General features: G+C 51.2%; 1 protein-coding gene across 1 annotated transcript in view; it reads right to left on the minus strand.

The window, feature by feature from the left end:
- The window catches only part of Ptprn2 (protein tyrosine phosphatase receptor type N2), a 611,205-nt gene that overhangs the window by 397,320 nt on the left and 197,434 nt on the right, over positions 1-16,451 (minus strand). Inside the window, exon 4 of the mRNA XM_004860321.4 lies at positions 222-324. Within this exon, the coding sequence (XP_004860378.3) occupies positions 222-324 (103 nt within the window). The remainder of the gene's footprint in view (positions 1-221; positions 325-16,451) is intronic.

Below are 16,451 nucleotides of genomic sequence, written 5' to 3' on the forward strand. Positions count from 1 at the left end.
GGGGAGACCCTCAGGCCTCTCTCTCAGTGGCAGCAATGCAGTGCTGCAGAACTACCACGCTATGCCTTGGGCTTGTGGTGAGGGCTCAGTACAGCAAGCTCATCTCTCCCTGAGGACTCCCAAGTCCCTAACATTCCTGCTCAGAGGAGGGTGGGTCCTTGTGCCCAGCTCAGTGCTGTGGCTGGGTGGGAGTAGGCAGAGTCAGACACATCCACACTTACCTGGCTGGGCTGGAAGTTTCCATGTGCTGGGGGTGGGCTCTGAGGAGGCCTGCAAGCTCCTGGGCCATGATGCGCTGGGTGTCGTCATCCTGCCACATGAAACCTTCGGGAAGAGGGGCACAACCAAGTTACCATTCAGAAGTTTGGCCAAATTCTTGCTTTAGTCTCATGTGCAGGGTTTTTCTGGACACTGGTGATGCCACTCAGAAACCAGCGACCCACTGTGGGTCACTGAAGAGATTTCCTCACAGAAAATCTAGCTTCCTTTATTTCGAGACCAAAAAAGACACTCAATGCTTTGTTACGCTGCTTTCAGAAACAGACATCCTGTCTGCTGCTCTCGCTAGCAGCAAGGAACAGTACACCAAACACGATGTGAGTCAGAAGCAGTTCCATCTAGCGTGGAAGCCAGCAGGGTTTGGTCACAGCAGAGACTCCTCAGCCCCCAAAGCTCACATCTGCCTGGCGGCTTGCTCTCCCCACCCCACACTGCTGGAGAGCCAAGCATTTGGATAGAAGAAGGGGCACTGCTCCCATGGAGCAATTGTCGTGGGGCTTAATGTACTGTATCTGGGAGCCAATTACACTATATTTACACTCAAATGTTATGACAAAGAGCTTTGGAACAAGGGTGAAGCAGTTATGAAGGCAAAATCCATGTGATTATGCATTAATTACATGCACTGTGGATCACATGATAATTATGCTCAGAATTACCAAATAACTCCCAAGAATAATTATTATGCAATTTGTACATTTTAGATCTTATGGTAACACTTTCACACTTAGAACTACCCCATGCAATTATCCATAATTATCTAATCACTAAATATCATGTAATTACAGAGGTATATTTTTATGCCCTGTACAAAAAACACATTACTAAAATCTTCAAATCAGGATAGCCCTGTGTGTGTGTTCATGCGTGGGGGGGGGGGCTAAGGAAGTCCAGAATTCTCTGGATGGAATTAAAGGAAGTGCTCAGTAGATATAAGTGGCCTTCATGAATACACCTAAATTGTTTTCAAATGCAAATCTATATTTGTTTAAGTTTACAGATGGTAAGATTCACACAGCCATCACACTCATGGGTCCCACAGGCCCAGAAGTGCAATTACCGAGGAGGGTGGCCTCAACCCACCCTGACCCCAGCTCACCCTGAAGGGCCCCCTTTGAAGTGTGACACACGGAGAGTCAGTCACTGTGGGGGACAGTGTCATAGCCACTCTGCCCTGACTTAGGGTTAAATGCGCTTCATAATGAGCAAGTCCAGCCGTCCCACTTGTGAAACGCGTGCTCTCAGAAACACATGCTCCGTGGCTGCTCCTGGCCCATCCCAGGAGCATTCTCAATGGAAAGCACTTTTGCAATGTAACCAAACAGCCAGAATTTTGGATTGAAGAAAATAAGCCTACTTTAAGCATGCCATTCCCCAGTGGTAGCCTTATATTAATATTTATCAGGAAACAGAAAATCAACGATGCACAGGGAACTTTCCATGCAAACATTTTCATTTATAAAATTTAGATAACTGAAATTCAATAACATTTTCTACCTGAAGAGCACAAAAGCCTGAGCTGTGTCAATCCTGGGGTCTGAGATAGGGCTCAGTCCTCCTGGACCACAGCTGGCTGGCAAGGAGGGGCTGCCCAGGTGGGTGGGCTGGGGAGGACTACCGACCCCGCAGCCCTGATTGCTGAACTGTCCAGAGAGCGGGAGGGAACAAAGATCTGGGGGCCCACATCCCTGTGAACTTCTCCCAAGGCTTGTCTCAGAGAAGGAGGCACGGCCCAGAGGAGAGGACTGGCTTCTGAAAGGTGGAAAGACAAGTTTTTTCCCATTCCTCTACTAGGTGGACCTAGGATAATGGAAAGACTCCAAGAGAGGAGAGAAAAGAAAGCAGGAAATGGAGCCTGACCTTAGGAACGGCCTAGGCTTCCCTTTGTCTCATGCTTGACCTCGGAGCAAGCAAGGCCAGCGATGCAGAAACACCTAGACTGGGCAGACACGAAGCCCTGACTCAGCTGCCTCTCTCAGCCAGAAGGCCAGGAAGAGGGGCAAGGTCCAGAAATGACAGACACCCCAGAAAGGGCAGAGCCCCACCCAGCAAGGCTTAGAGGCATCCTAGGCCTCCTCCCTCATGAGACACAACAAGCTGCTAAACATGGCCCTAAAGATGGCTGAGTAGGGCTTCAGGGTCCACCACCATGGTCCCAGGGAGACCCCTTGGGGGCTGAACCTCCTGTCCCTCTCCTACCCTCAGGTGTGGGCAGACAGAGGGACTTCTGCCCCCACCTGTCACACAAGTAGCACCCTACCCCCACCTAGCAGAACAGTGCAGAAAGGCCAGGCCAAGCGCAAGGTTCACATGAAATCTGGGCCGGGCCTGGTGGCTCATTCCTCCAATCCCAGCACTCAGGAGGCCAAGGCAGGAAGGAATGGAAGCAGGAGCCCTCCAGAGTTCAGAATTCATGGTGGAGACTGTCCTTGCCACAGCACTTCTCAAAGTAGGACAACCTCCATTCTAAAGAGTTTGCTTCTGTTGTTTTTGAGCTTTTGAAAGGACGAATGCAGATTAAAAACAGAAAAAAGTAAAAGATTGATGCAGAAAGTGATTACATCCAAAATCATATGGTTTTGTCAGTAATTCAACCGCACAGAGCTAACATGGAACCCAGAACATCACAAGCAGGTGAGTCATGATAAGAAGACAAAGAATACCAGATTAGCTGTGATGCTGCAAAAGGCGTCCTCCCAAGAATGTGGGAAACATTTCAAGATGCAATGAGAGGCGTGACGCCTCAGGGGAGAGCCACAGTTGGGAGATGCCTGTCAGCGTGGTCATGGGGTGATGAGGTAGCAGGATGAGCCCTTGCTGGGCACGGGATGACTCAGGAGGAGGAACAAGCCAACTTCTAGTTTGATCGGCTTAGTGCCCTGCTACTTCTGCTCAGGACACGTGGCCAGCAGGTGAGCCTGAAGAAAGGTGCCATCATCAGACAGCGGTGAGGACAAGAGCAGACCGTGGGCACACGCAGAGCGCCGAGATGTGCCTGCCGCAGTGGATCACCAAGGTGGATGGTGTGTTGGCCTGGGACAGAGGTTCCCGTGTGTGGTGGAGCAACTCTTGCGGGGAGGCCGCAAAGGGCAGTGGCAGAGAAGGAGAGAAAGGCACCTCAAACTCTCTGTCTCCACGAGGATCTGCGCCTCCCATGAGGCCAGCAGGGCATGCTCTCCTCACACCAGACAGAGGCCTCCGAAAGGGAACACTGAGACCTGCATTTCCAGACGGGAAACTGAGTGGTGGAGCCAGCACACAGAGTGGTTAGCACGTCGTGCAAAGGCCAGTCCAGGGTCTGGCAGGGGGCGGGGATGGGTTCAATGGACCACGTATGTCCTCAGCTGCATGCTCACAGACCACCAGCCCAGGGGGGCAAGAGGGAGGAGAGAGGGCCTGTACCTTCATAGTTACGGCCATTCCTGAAACGGCAACACTTTAATAAAATCACAACTTTGTCCTTCCAATGGTGAAGAACTAGGGACTTCCTTGAAAACAGAAGAAACTGAATGAGTCTTTAACGTGCTGTGGGCCACACTCAGACGCCACAAGGGGGACGAGGTGGGCTGTGCAAGGAGGCCTGAGGCCCTCCCGACCTACACAGCCTGCAAGTGAAGAGCCGGAAGGCGCCGCCTTCTCCAGCACATGCCCTCACTCCCGGGACCCACGCTCAGGCTTGCCAGAGACCACTGCCACCTTCTTGCGGGCTCTCTCGGAGACACAAATCAAGCCACCAGCTCCCTGGCAATGGGCGGCTGAGCTGTAGGTCAGGAGGGAGCAGCTAGGCCAGCCCCATGGGGTGGATCCCCAGGCACAGCAAGCGCTTCCAAAAGGAACCTGGCAGGAGCTGGACTCCCTTTTTCTCGAGATACCCCAGAGAGGGATATTTATTGGAACATAAATTTTAAAACATTGACAATGATTCTAAAATTTTCAAAGCACTGTTTAAGACTGAATAAACAAAACAAATATGCAAACACACTACATAGCCACAAATATGCATATACAGTGTGCACATAGCACATACACACAGACCACGTGCACACATAACCACACACACCAGCACAGAAAGAGCAAAAGAAAGAGTCTTAAGGAGAAAAGCAAAAGTTCTAAAAAGAGAAGTTTATTTTCTATGTCAAATTTTAAACCAAATTCTTCTGGTTTCTGCCCTTTTGGGTTTTTTTAAATAATGTAAAATATGTTTGATTTCTGAGCTACAGTGCTGGTATTTTCTTTCAAATTGACATCAACTGATGTTTAGCACTATGTCATTTTCAACCAACTATAAATTTGCCTTGGTAACTATGTTTACATAAAAGACAATTTCAGTAGCTTTCCTAGCTGTAGGGAAAGTGCCAACAATGCATTTATTCTTAAAGTGCTTGTGGAAAAATTTTCTCAAAGGAAAAAAAAGTCAAAATCATTGATAGCAAATTGAACACGTTTTTAACTTGATTATAAGAAGTACAGAGATTAAAGCTCTTTTGAAATCAGGGTGGAAATGGTATGAAAGCAGAGCATGGGTGACAATTCCCGATCTGGGCTGAAACTCGAATCCTAAACGTAGAAAGAGAAGCAGCGTGTGCAGAGCCTGGTGGTAGTTCACATCCTCCAAGAATAAGGTAGAATAATGGAAATAATATACTTATCCTTGAGAGTACAGGAATGACAGCATGTGGAGACAAAACAGAAGCTAAATGTCCTTCTGGGATCCCTGGACATGAGCCCTGGGACTCTTAGATACCAGCGATTGGACTGAAGAAATTATAGCCTTTCTCCCAATATAAACAACACATCCCCCACAAGGCTCCAAACTATCTAGGGAGGCCAAGCATCCTCGCCCACTAGGCCCAGCGATCAGTAAGTAAAGTGAGTCTGTGAACATTGAAAAACTCAAAAACCAGAACTATGACCAAAGCCTCCATTTCCTTGTTTGAAATACGTAAACAGGACTTCAAGACCATGTGCACAAAATGAGCTCCCAGGATGGATGAGCACGCATCTGCTAGGCTCTGGACAGGTCACAGCAGAGCCCTTCTCCCTGCTCACCGCCCAGCACACTCTCATCTCACCGAAAATCAAAGGTCAGTGGGAAGAGGAGGTCTCTGTCTTCCCCTGAGTGCCGGCCTCTCAGTTGCCATGGTGACTCAAGGTAATCCCCAGCTGCTGTGGAGGGGGGATTCAGCTAGCAGAGCACCCATGGCCTGACAGGTTTTCATTGTCTCCTCTATTGCAGGAAATCCGAGCAATAACAGCAGCTCATGCCACACTACTCAGGCAAACTTCTCAGTGCCAATTACTTGGAGGAAAAACAAAATCATGCCTGTGCCTCTGGATGGAAAGTGGTGTCGCTGTTCAAATGGCTCAGACAAAGCCAGAGGCCCAGTGTGTGGGGTGGGGTGGGGGGGGAGTTTCTGTGCAGACCTGAGCACATTGCTACTAAATTATTTGTACGTCATTGGACAGTGTGCACTCCAGAGGGACCTGTCTCATTTCTGCCCTGTGAAAACCACAGACAAACTAGAGACATATTTCTCCAAAAGACTGTGGGCTTGACAGGCACCCCTACTCATGTGTCACAGGTACATGACAGACACAGGAGTGCTAGGGACCAAAGAGGAGCTGGATCTGGGTAGCTGGTTAGACTGAGTGTCGTGCGGTTAAACAGTACACAAATTCGCCACACAATACAGTATGGTGCAAACTAGGAACTCAAGCCACCTACTCCAAATCCAAATCACCTAGGGTATAAACAACCCCTGGGCGTTCGGATGGGCAGGATAGAGTAGCATGCTGGGGAAATGAGCCTGCATCACAAAACAGATGCATTTTATTGGGGAGATCTGACTGTTCTTTCCTAACCCTTATCTGGATAAAAGTTAATTTGTTCTCAAATTCCTTATCTCCCTCTCAGGAAACCAGGAACTGAAGACAACATGGAAGAGACTGATTTCATAGACCAAATTTAGTTGTTCAGGCCAAACTAAACCAGAAGTATACAATCAGTTTTTTTAACTGAGTGCTTTAAGTATGTGTCAAGCCCTAACACTTGGAGAATTTAAATTAATACCTGAGGCTTTTCTTCTAGTAAGTGGGCCAGTCCCTTAGACCTCTCTGGGGCAACTGGCCCAAAAGAAGCTGTCTGGACTGAGCAGGAGCCTATTCCGGGAGCCATGAGGTCCCACCATCAACAGTTTGCCTTTCATTTGTTTTAGTGTTTGTTCCTTTCACAGAGCAGTAAAGCTGCAGGACTTGTCTCAGGCGGCATGTTTCAGAAGGGAGCGGGGGAAGACACCAAATGAACTCTTCTCCAGTGAGTGGACCTAACTTCATCAGTGGATTAATGACGGCAGTGATGAGGTCTTAATGTGAGGGTATCATGGGAGGTCATGGAAACAGGTGGTGGGGCCTAGTTCAAGAGCAGGCCTGGGCTGTGTGACTCTGGGGATGTCTGTGGTCTCCAACCTTCCTCTCTGGTCCTTTCCATTTCTCTTTCTCTGCTTCCTGGCAGTCATGCCCTTCTGCCATGATATCTACCTGAACACAGATCTAAAAGCAATGGAGCCAGCTGACCATGGATGGGAACCACTGAAATCATGAGCCAAAATAAACCTTTCTTCCTCAAGTTGGTTTTTAGATGTATTTTATCACATGACTACAGACTAACATAGACCCAAAAATTATGGGAAAATATTTGAGGCATGTGCCAATCTAAGGAAAATGGAAACATTCTTGAAGACATCCCCTCTTCATCGGCCACCCTCAGGACTATGCTCTGTGAGGGGCTTCTGTCCCTTGACGTCCAGTGTCCGTGGGGAGAACACACTCAATGGGAGCTTTTACTTCCTCTTAGGACTCAGGCAAGCTGAGATTTCCCTCTAAAAGCACAACTAATTGTAACTTCTCTCAGCAAAGGTGTTGGGGACACATCTGTCCCTGCTTGCAAGCACCCCAGAAGCCGACACCAGGAAGCCAGGCCTGTGATAGAGCCTGGGCCGGCCTTCCAGGGCCACACTGGTGTACCCAGGGAGATCAAGGCACTCAGTGTGAGACTGTCACGTGGGTCACAGAGGTGGGGCTCACCTTCCCTAACCAGGAAGAAAAGCTTTGAGGGCCCCTATGGGATTCTCACCACTAGAGAGTCAACTGAGCCAGCTCGTTGGAAATGAAGGTGTTCCTCAGCATGGTAGCTTCAGAATAAAGGCATCCTGACCTGGGGACCAGGTAGGGAAAGTGTACAATCGTGTATTTCTGGTGGAATGGGGGCATTCTGTGCTCCTCTCTCATTTCAAGATGTTGCTGGCAAGTTTGCCACCAGCTCCAGTATCCCAGCTGTGATGCCTCCATTCTCACCAGGGCTGTGCTGATCAGTCAGCTCTCAATGTGTTGCTATCAGGACTCTGGGCTCTCTGCCTCCCAGCCCCTCACTAAGAGGTTTGGCTTCTTCTTCATTGCAGTCTCTGGGCTCAGTTTGACCAAAGTGCCCATCAGGGTTCCATGGGCCTGACTGGCTCTGTCTGTGTCTCTGGTCTAGGAACACCCATGCCACTCCCATTTCCTCATTATCTCTCTCTGTCCGGTTCTGGGCCATGTCCATCACCTGAGGCCCCCACCCCTTGACACTCTCAGAAACACCCAGCCTTGGACGGTGTCTTCAGGTTGAAAATGCCACAGGAAGTGACTTGCTGGTACCTCCAATACATGCTCCATTTTCCTGGTGGATTTAATTTGTGGTGCTGTGATCCAAACCCTGAAGGTGCCAACAGTGTTTCGTATCATTGGAGGGACATCCTGTGGCCCTGACGGACTTTGATTTAGAGAGGAAGCCTGTATCCAGGATGTCCACCAGAAGATTTCTGTGGGAGGCATCACTGATGAGGATGCTTCAGTGGTCCCTGGCCGCCCACCTAACGGAAGAGCTTCGAAGAAGCCCAGCCCCTACTGAGGCCTGACCGCTTGGGATGCAGCCTCACAGACTCCCTGAGGGAGGGGATGCATCAACAGGGACCAGCATCTGCATTGCTAATGGGCCAAGACTGCTCTGTTGAGTGTCCCTCCCTGCCCTTTCCTGCCCACCATATGTGACACTGTACCTGGCAGAGGTGTCATCTTAAAGCCTGATCTTTGAATATTTGGACACAATCTTCAAAGATCTACTCTGCCTACCTCCTCACCCTGAGAGTCTGGTCCTCCTGACCTGGTGCCACCTCCAATGTTAACTTTGCTCCCCGCCACCCCCTCTGCTCTGCTCAGTTCCAGTCCTTGGCTATCCTTCCCTGAGAACAGGACAGTCTAGAAAGACACTAAAAGACTGAAGCAAGGGGGAGTCATGGATAACTTTTCTGTGCTGATGGTGTGGGTGGGAAACAGTGGGGTCCACAGAGCCCTGGGGCCCCTGGAGGGCAACACACTGGACACACAGCATCATCACAAAGAGCAAGGTCCCTAAGGTGTGTGGGCCACACATGGTAAGGGGAGGGGACAGCCACACAATGTCAAGTGAGAGGCTGGCTGTGTCCTCGGCACCCTGCAGCGGGATGAGGGGCTGGTTTGCTCAGAAACAAGAGGAGTGCATCTCATGAGGGTACAAGAGCAAGAACATCTCGATCCCCTGTGTGCGTGGGCTCGAGGGCAGTGGGAACCCATCCGTCACTGGGTGTTGCCATGAGCACACTCCTGGGAGCAGTGGCAGTGTGGCACTGCTCCAGCCAACCTCTGGGCTTCCAGCCATCACTTCCAACCTGTAGGGCTCTGGCCATCAGGGGGAAGTGGCTTTAGAAGTCCTTTGGAGCAAAAATCTAGATGATGCTCTTTCTGAGCTGTGACCTTGATTAAGCTCTAGGAAATCCAGGGTGGAGGAGAAAGAGTCCTTTTCTTTCACTAGGACTGTGACCATCTCTCAGGTGAGAATATCCTTTTAGATACAAACCAAGGAAGGAAATGAATTTGGAGCTGGATTTCAATGGCATAGACCTTCCATACCAAGGACCCATTTGCTCAATGGGCCAACGATCAAAAATTTTATTTCTTGAAATGTTTTCCACCCTGAGACTTCCTCCAGGATGCACTTCAGGGGTCCATGACTTGGTCATTCCTAGTTCTAGGCCATGTCCTTGAAGTTTCCTAGCTGCCCTTTCCTAGTTGCCCAGAAATGCCCACTGCAACTATGACCTTGACCCTAGGTCACCCTCTCTGAGCCATTTACTGCAGCCTCTATCCCTGGAAGCCATGAGCCTGGTGCCATGATCCTGGTCTCCTCCTGCCTGCTGGCACCTGGATGCTCCTGTCTCCTCCACCCTTGGCATGCCCAGCCCTGGGAGGAAAAGAACATCAAATCACTGCCCTCAGCACAGCTTAGCTGGCCCTTTCCTGACATTGATAAACCATGGAGAACTGAAGCCACAGATGGGCCCAGACACTTCCTGGAGATCCTGAAGAGGAGTCTGTTTGGATAAAGCTGGCAGTAAGGTGGTATTAGATCTCAATGCTTATGTACTCCAAACACCCCAAACTGTGGCTTCTTAGCCTGCAGACATTCAGATGTTCATGGGAAGTCTAAAGTCCTTGTACACATAACACACTCACATGCAAACACTGAGTAGATTAGAGGCAGCTGCTTAGGTGTTCAGAGGATAGGCTGGCCTGGACAACCACTTGCCCCTCACAGAAGGCGGCACTGGCAGACATGGCTCCATCCTCCTGAACCCTGAGAAGAAAAGTGACCTGAGAAATCTACAGACCTAAAAGCCAGTCACCCACATGCACAGAGACACCAGCGTCTTCCCTGTGCCCAGGAGGGGAGTCCTTAGGAGAGACTGGCCATGGGAGACCAGGGAGGCCCTTGGTCTGCAGGCAATGGACACAGTCCACGCCTCTAGATCAGTCAGGAACCTGTGGTCTACCCTGGATGGGTTGAAATCTCTGAATGCAAGACCAATCCACCACTGAGGAGTAGAGGAGGGAGACCTTGCCACAGGCAGTTCAGCAAGCAGGTGGGGAACAGACTGGCTAGCAGATATGTAGACAGGCCAGCAAGTGCAAATAAAGGCCAGCAGACATGCAGACAGACAGGCACTGGATACACAGATGGGTCACCAGGCACAAAAACAGGCCAGCAGACACATAGACAGGCCAGTGGGCATGTGGACAGGCCAGCAGGCAACAGGAAAAGGCCACCAGGAGGGCACCACAGGCCAGGCTGAGTGTAGATATGGCAGGGAAGCCATGGACTGGAGGCTATGGCTTCACCAGGAAATAAAAACACCAGGGACTTGAGACTGCTCCTTTCCCTGGCCTCCCCATCCTTGAGATCCCTGGGTAGACACTTGTCCGGACCCCAAGTGACAGGCTCAGCCCACAGGCAGGGATAGGCAAAGGCAATGCACAGGGACTTCAGGCAGCAGCTCCCTGTGAACAGTGCCCTGTCCCAGGTGGCCCCAGTCCTCCTGCCTCCCCCTGGTGGGAAGGACACTGATGGACTCCACATGCTCCAGATTAGAGCTCCACTAGCCTGTCCTGAGCCAGGACACGGAGGTCTGCTCTGCAGGGGTTTTCTTTAAAAATCTCAGTTTTCTTTAAACTGCACACTGAGCAACTGGTTTAGAGAGTCTGAGTTCCAGTTGGATTTTAAACCCACAGAGCCACCAATGACTGTTGGCCACTGGACTACTAAGCAAGTCTTGTGCTCTGCTTATCTATAAAAAGGTCTGGACAAAGGAGCCACCTGGCACCCCACTTCCTAGGACCCCTCTCAGTTACTGGGAGCCTTTTTTCTTCTTTAATTTCCAATAAATACTTCCTCTTTAACCTCCTTTCTATCAGTGATTCTATTCTTTGACTTTGAGCTCAATGTATATCATAGTAGCTGTTTTAAAGGAATCAGGGCCCAGCCCCTCTGACCTTGCCCACCCTCACATAGGGCAGCTTCTGTGGCTGTGTCACAGGTGTCACTGTGGACTCCCTGGGCAATTCCTAGAGAAGGCTCAGCTAAAGAAGGCAAGGAAAGGAAAAACTATGAAGAGCTCCGTGTGGACTCAGGCTGGAGTCTCAGGACAGTCTCCATCCTGAGGTGCTGCTTGGCAAAAGGAAACACCAGGCTATTGGCTGGAAGCAGGTCCTGCTTTGGGTACCAAAGGGGCCAAGGGGGCTGAGTGGCTCTGCAGAGTGGCCTCGGTGGACACAGCTGTGAGACCATGAGCAATCAGAGGCAGTGAAATCTCTGTTCCTTTAGAAGATTGAGCTCTCCGTCGTCCACTTAATAGCTTAGAGGGCATTGTCTGACACCATTAAAGGACTCTGTTCAAATATGCCAGATTAAAAAGTCTTCATTCATTGGCCATACAAAAGGGAAAATAAGCCCCATTGTTCTGAAGAGTGGTGGCTTGATTTAAATGTCACTGCTGATCAGGTGCTGGGCAGCGCTGGAACCTGCCCTGCACACTAGCAGGACTACCCCACCTCATGCCCCCACCTGTCTCTGCATCTGGGAAGCTGGTATTTGCCGTGTCTACGCCGCTAAAGGGCAGAGGAGCTGGGGGAGGAAAAGCCTGACTCCTTCCCCTGTGATGATTTATACATGGCTCACCGCCACATCTACATGCTTCTGCCCAGCGCACAAGAAGCTTTTTAACCCAAGAGGTTCGGAAAGGCTCAAATAGTGAGGGGAGCTAGAGAGCACCCAGGCAGGTCTGAGGGACAGGGCAGTGCTACTGTAATCAGCATGTCCCTGGCAGAACAGCTGAAGCTCAGAGGGACACAATAGAAGGATGCTCCCTTCACAGAGCTGCTATCCCTGGTGTGAGTGGGAACACAGCCAGCCTCAGCCTGGAGGATGCAGGACTCTGTCATGGGGCTTAGGATGCAGCCAGTCTCCCAGAAAGAGAAAGAGGGGCCCTGGGCCAAGGGGCTGCTGTTGCAGAGCTGACCCCACACTGTCCTCAGCTCCTGGAGATGGGATGCGCCAACTCCTGGGGCCCTCGTCCTTTAATCTCTTCCCTTTCCAGCATTTAAGCAGAGACTGCTTTAAAACATTCTCTAAACAGCAGCACAGGTCCGTTTCTGGGTGTCAAGGGCAGCAGTGAGGTCCAGCAGCTGCACAGCAGGCACCCTTTGCCATCACTGTCCCTGTTGTGCGGACTTCCGGATTTGTGCAGAGTGTGGGAACTCTGTGTCTGTCCCTTTACAGTCAGGCACTGACTCTTCCCAGCCCATGGGGCTGCAGAACATGTAGGGCTGGCCCAGCAGGTCAGACTCAGGAATACTGGGGCCATAGTCATGGTGCAAGGGACACACAGTCTCTCCAGCCAAGGCAGTGTCTCCACAACCATCTCTGCATTTGGCCAATAGCGACTTGGAGACTTACAATGGATCTGTGACACGATCCAGTCTTCAGCATCAGAGCCACCACTACAGACGCAGCCAAGCACACGGCATCCATGTCAAGCTGTCCTAGAAGGCAGCAGGCAGCAGCCGGCCTGAGAACTGCAGTCCCCGTGGGCCCGTCCCACACACTCAGCTGTGCCTTCAAGAAAGGCCGCTGCTCACTGCATCTATTGATTTGAGGGACACAACATCATCACCACTGTCCCCAGGCATCCCATCTTCATTAGATGAGCTCACCAAAGGGATCTCCTCCTGCAGGGTCTTCCCGGGGGAATACACAGCACCCGTTCCAGAAGGGGGTGCAAGAAGTGCTAAGCATCAGCCAGTGAGTGGAGCTGCAGCCCAAGCCAGCACCAATCTTGTGCCCATAGGAACCTTTAGGAACTCCTTCCTGCCAGATGCTGCGGGAAGAAAGAACTCAGAGGAGAGAGAAGTTTAGCGCAAGTGTGTAGCCATGATGACTGTGCACATATTTCTCTAGCATCTCCATGCAGCAATCAGCTCTGAGCCACAAGCAAACCCCAGCTTTGGGATAATATGGACCCTAAGTGCTTTTCACACCAATATACTGCACTGGGCACTGTAATTAACAGAACATCCAGAACTAAGCAAACTCACATTGATGAAGCAGGGCCAGTGGCAACTTCTGATGTGGTGAACAATGATGTCAACTACAAAGAAAAATCAACACACAACTACATGGGTGCAGCACTGTGCCCCAGGTTCTGCCCAACCCATGGGCATCTCTGCAAAGGACTGTAATACTGATTATGCCCAAAGCAGGCTGTGAAGAGTTAACCCCACAATTGGCTGGTTTATAGAAGTGAGTCTGGCTGAAGCCTACCTGCTGAGATCAGAGTAACTCGCACCCAAATTCCATTCCCACAACTAAACCTTCAGACTAGAAGGACAATGTTCTAATTACAATCATATATTTTGTCTATTCTGTTCTGAATTTGAGAATGCTTTGTCTTGTCCTGTCTGAGCCTTGTTGACATTAATTTCCATAGAAACCACACTTTGCCTTTATCCCAATTGATTGCAAATAAAAGTCAGTGCCTGGGACTGGCCAGGGCCTTTGTCGGTTGCACTGGCATTGGGCGTCCTGGCCCCCGCTTTCTCTCTCTTAGTTCCATCTCTTAGTGTATTCTTTTTCTCAGGCCTGCATCACACACTGGGCAGGTGGGTACTGGAACCTGACTACAGGGATCTCCAGCACATCTCTGCAGAGACCCTGGCATGGTGCCCCAGGTCCTATCCAAGCTATGAACATCTTAAAAGGCAGTTTGGCATGGTGCCCCCAGGTTCTGCCCAAAGCCATGGGTATCTAGGCAGGGAGCCTAGCACAGTGCCCCAGGTCCTGGCCAAAGCCATGGGCATCTAGGCAGGGAGCCTGATATGGGTCCCCAGGTCCTACCCAAGCCATGGACATCTTAACAGGAAACCTGGCACCATGCCCAGGTCCTGCCCAAAGCTGTGAGCATCTCAGCAGGGAAACTGGCATGGTGCCCCTGGGTCCTGCCCCAGTTATGGGCATCTCATCAGGGAGCCCAGGGCCCTGCAGCATAGCTGGGGGCTGGTTGTGGTCAGGCTTCCCTGCAGATGCTGCCTGTCAGTATGTGAATACCAAATTTTAATATCAGTAAGTCAAGTGGCAGGGTCTTACCCTGTCTGGCTGCTGTAAGCAGGTGCTGTGAATCGGGCACTTATTGCAGCAGATACATTTCTCACAGCTCTGGAGCTTCAGTCAGAGGCCAAGGTGCCCACAGAAAACCTGCTGCGTCTCTGCTCATGTCACCTTCAGACTCCACACCAGTGGGAGCCAGCTGCTTGAGGCACTGGAGCCTGAGCATGTCATCTTGCTGGCTCCTTGTTATGTCAATTAGAAAACTGTTCTTCCTGTCCATGGAGACCACATGGTCTCACCAGCTGACCACAGAACATTTCATCCTGAGCTGCAGAGGCAGAGGAGAAAGGGAAGGGTCATGCCAGGGAAACTAGTCCTGATAGAAGACCTGGGGCAACGTGCCCTTCTACCTCAACCAGCTGCTCTGCCTGTCACAAACTCCCTGGCCTCTGGGCCAAGAGTGGGGATTGTCAGTGCAGTTTAGAAGCCTTGGTCTTCATGGATTGATTTCTTTCTTGACTGAGGTATTACCCAGGAGATCAGGGCAGTGTGTCCAGGAGCAGTGCGTCCTCCTCAGGACTACCTGACTACCGGCCCTTGACTCCACCTACACATGGCCCACCCATAAGACAGCTCACACAGTGCTCTCAGGCTCACTGCCTGACTCTGGCTGCTGAGTTGGAGCCTCCTTGGAGCCGGTCCAGAGTGGGCACCAGAATCCGTTACTGGGGGCCCTGAGTTGGCCATGTCTACCTGCATCTCCCATTGACCTGGGAAGTGGGGGTGACTGTGGCTTCAAGAGTGTGAGCACCCCAAGGAGAGGAGGCCATGGGTGAGAGAGGAGGTGAGGAGGAAGGCGGTGGGTGAGAAAGACCGAGAATGACAAATAGGGCGCATAGCAAGTGATTAGGACCCCGGGCTGCCCGTCGGTGCTGGCCCCAGGCCTGGGCTTCCTCACCCCAGGGCACCACCTCCCACATGCTGTGCCCACCCAGGGACCCAGCCCTCCACACTCATTGCCTCTGCTTGCAGATCCTGTGAGCTTCAGGGCTGACCTAATGAAGGCCGTGGTATTTATTTTCGAGACACATTCATTTTGATATCGTCTGTTATCAACTTCTTTGGTTCTACACAGGCAAGATCATCACGGCTCCGGAGTTTGCCTTCACTCCTCAAATCACGTCTGGACCATCGTAGGGAGTCGGTTATGAGCCTCCGTAGAGCTGATAAATGTTGGCATTCAAACTTGGCATATTTCTTTGTATCATTCCCTCCTGTGTGCTACTTCTGTTCCAATATTCAGACAGTGCTGTTTGCACTGCTTTTAGGTCTGCTGCCTCTAGACTCTGGATCTCCTCCCTAGGAGTCAGGATGGGCCCTAGAGGTGCTGCACTAACCGTGACCCTGAACCACATGTGCACCGCAGTGGAGCCCTGTGTCCTGTCCATCCACATCCCCTGTGAGCCAGGTGCCTGCCAGGGCTACCTCACTGCCTTCCCAGGGGTCCCACTGACCCAGCCTGCTCCCAGTGGTGGCTCTGGGACTCACTGGGGCAGGGAATTGAGGTCTCAAAGGCTAAACCCAAGCCAGGCTCAGGGACAAGCAGCCCTGTGCTCATGGGCACCTTCCCATACCCTTGACCAGGACCAGCCTTTCTGCAGGAGGGCTGAGATGTGTGAGCCACAGGGCCTGGGAAGCAGCACCCTCCCCACCTGCAGGCCTAGGGCAGGGCCAGGCACACGGCCACTGCAGTCAATGTCACTGGTAAACATAAGGCTGCTAGAGTCCCCACTGTTTGGGGAAGACTCAGTGAGCACACTGTTCTTTCCAGTGCAGAGTATGACCTACTCTATCTTCTCCTGTCTTGTATTTAGAGTAGTAATTGATCCTGGTCTTCAAACTTTCACCCTGCTTTACCTGGTTAAACGCAAACCAGAGGGCTTGGTGCCCTCTGCCTCTGTCCTTCCCTAACCATCCTTTCTGATGACAAGTTGGCAGCTACAACTGCTGTTTCCACTCAGAAAGACCAAATCAACACACTCAGAAAAGGTCAGTGCTCACTGGGGCGCCTGCTTCCTGTGCAGAACCAGCAAGTAAAAGAGCCAGAAAGCACTGTGCAGGGTTGGACTCGGGCCCTCACAGGTGGTTTCTACACATCAGTGAG

The sequence above is a fragment of the Heterocephalus glaber genome, unplaced genomic scaffold (assembly GCF_053883595.1).
Source record: "Heterocephalus glaber isolate CG9 unplaced genomic scaffold, H.glaber_assembly_v1.0 deba00000818, whole genome shotgun sequence".
NCBI lineage: Eukaryota > Metazoa > Chordata > Mammalia > Rodentia > Bathyergidae > Heterocephalus > Heterocephalus glaber.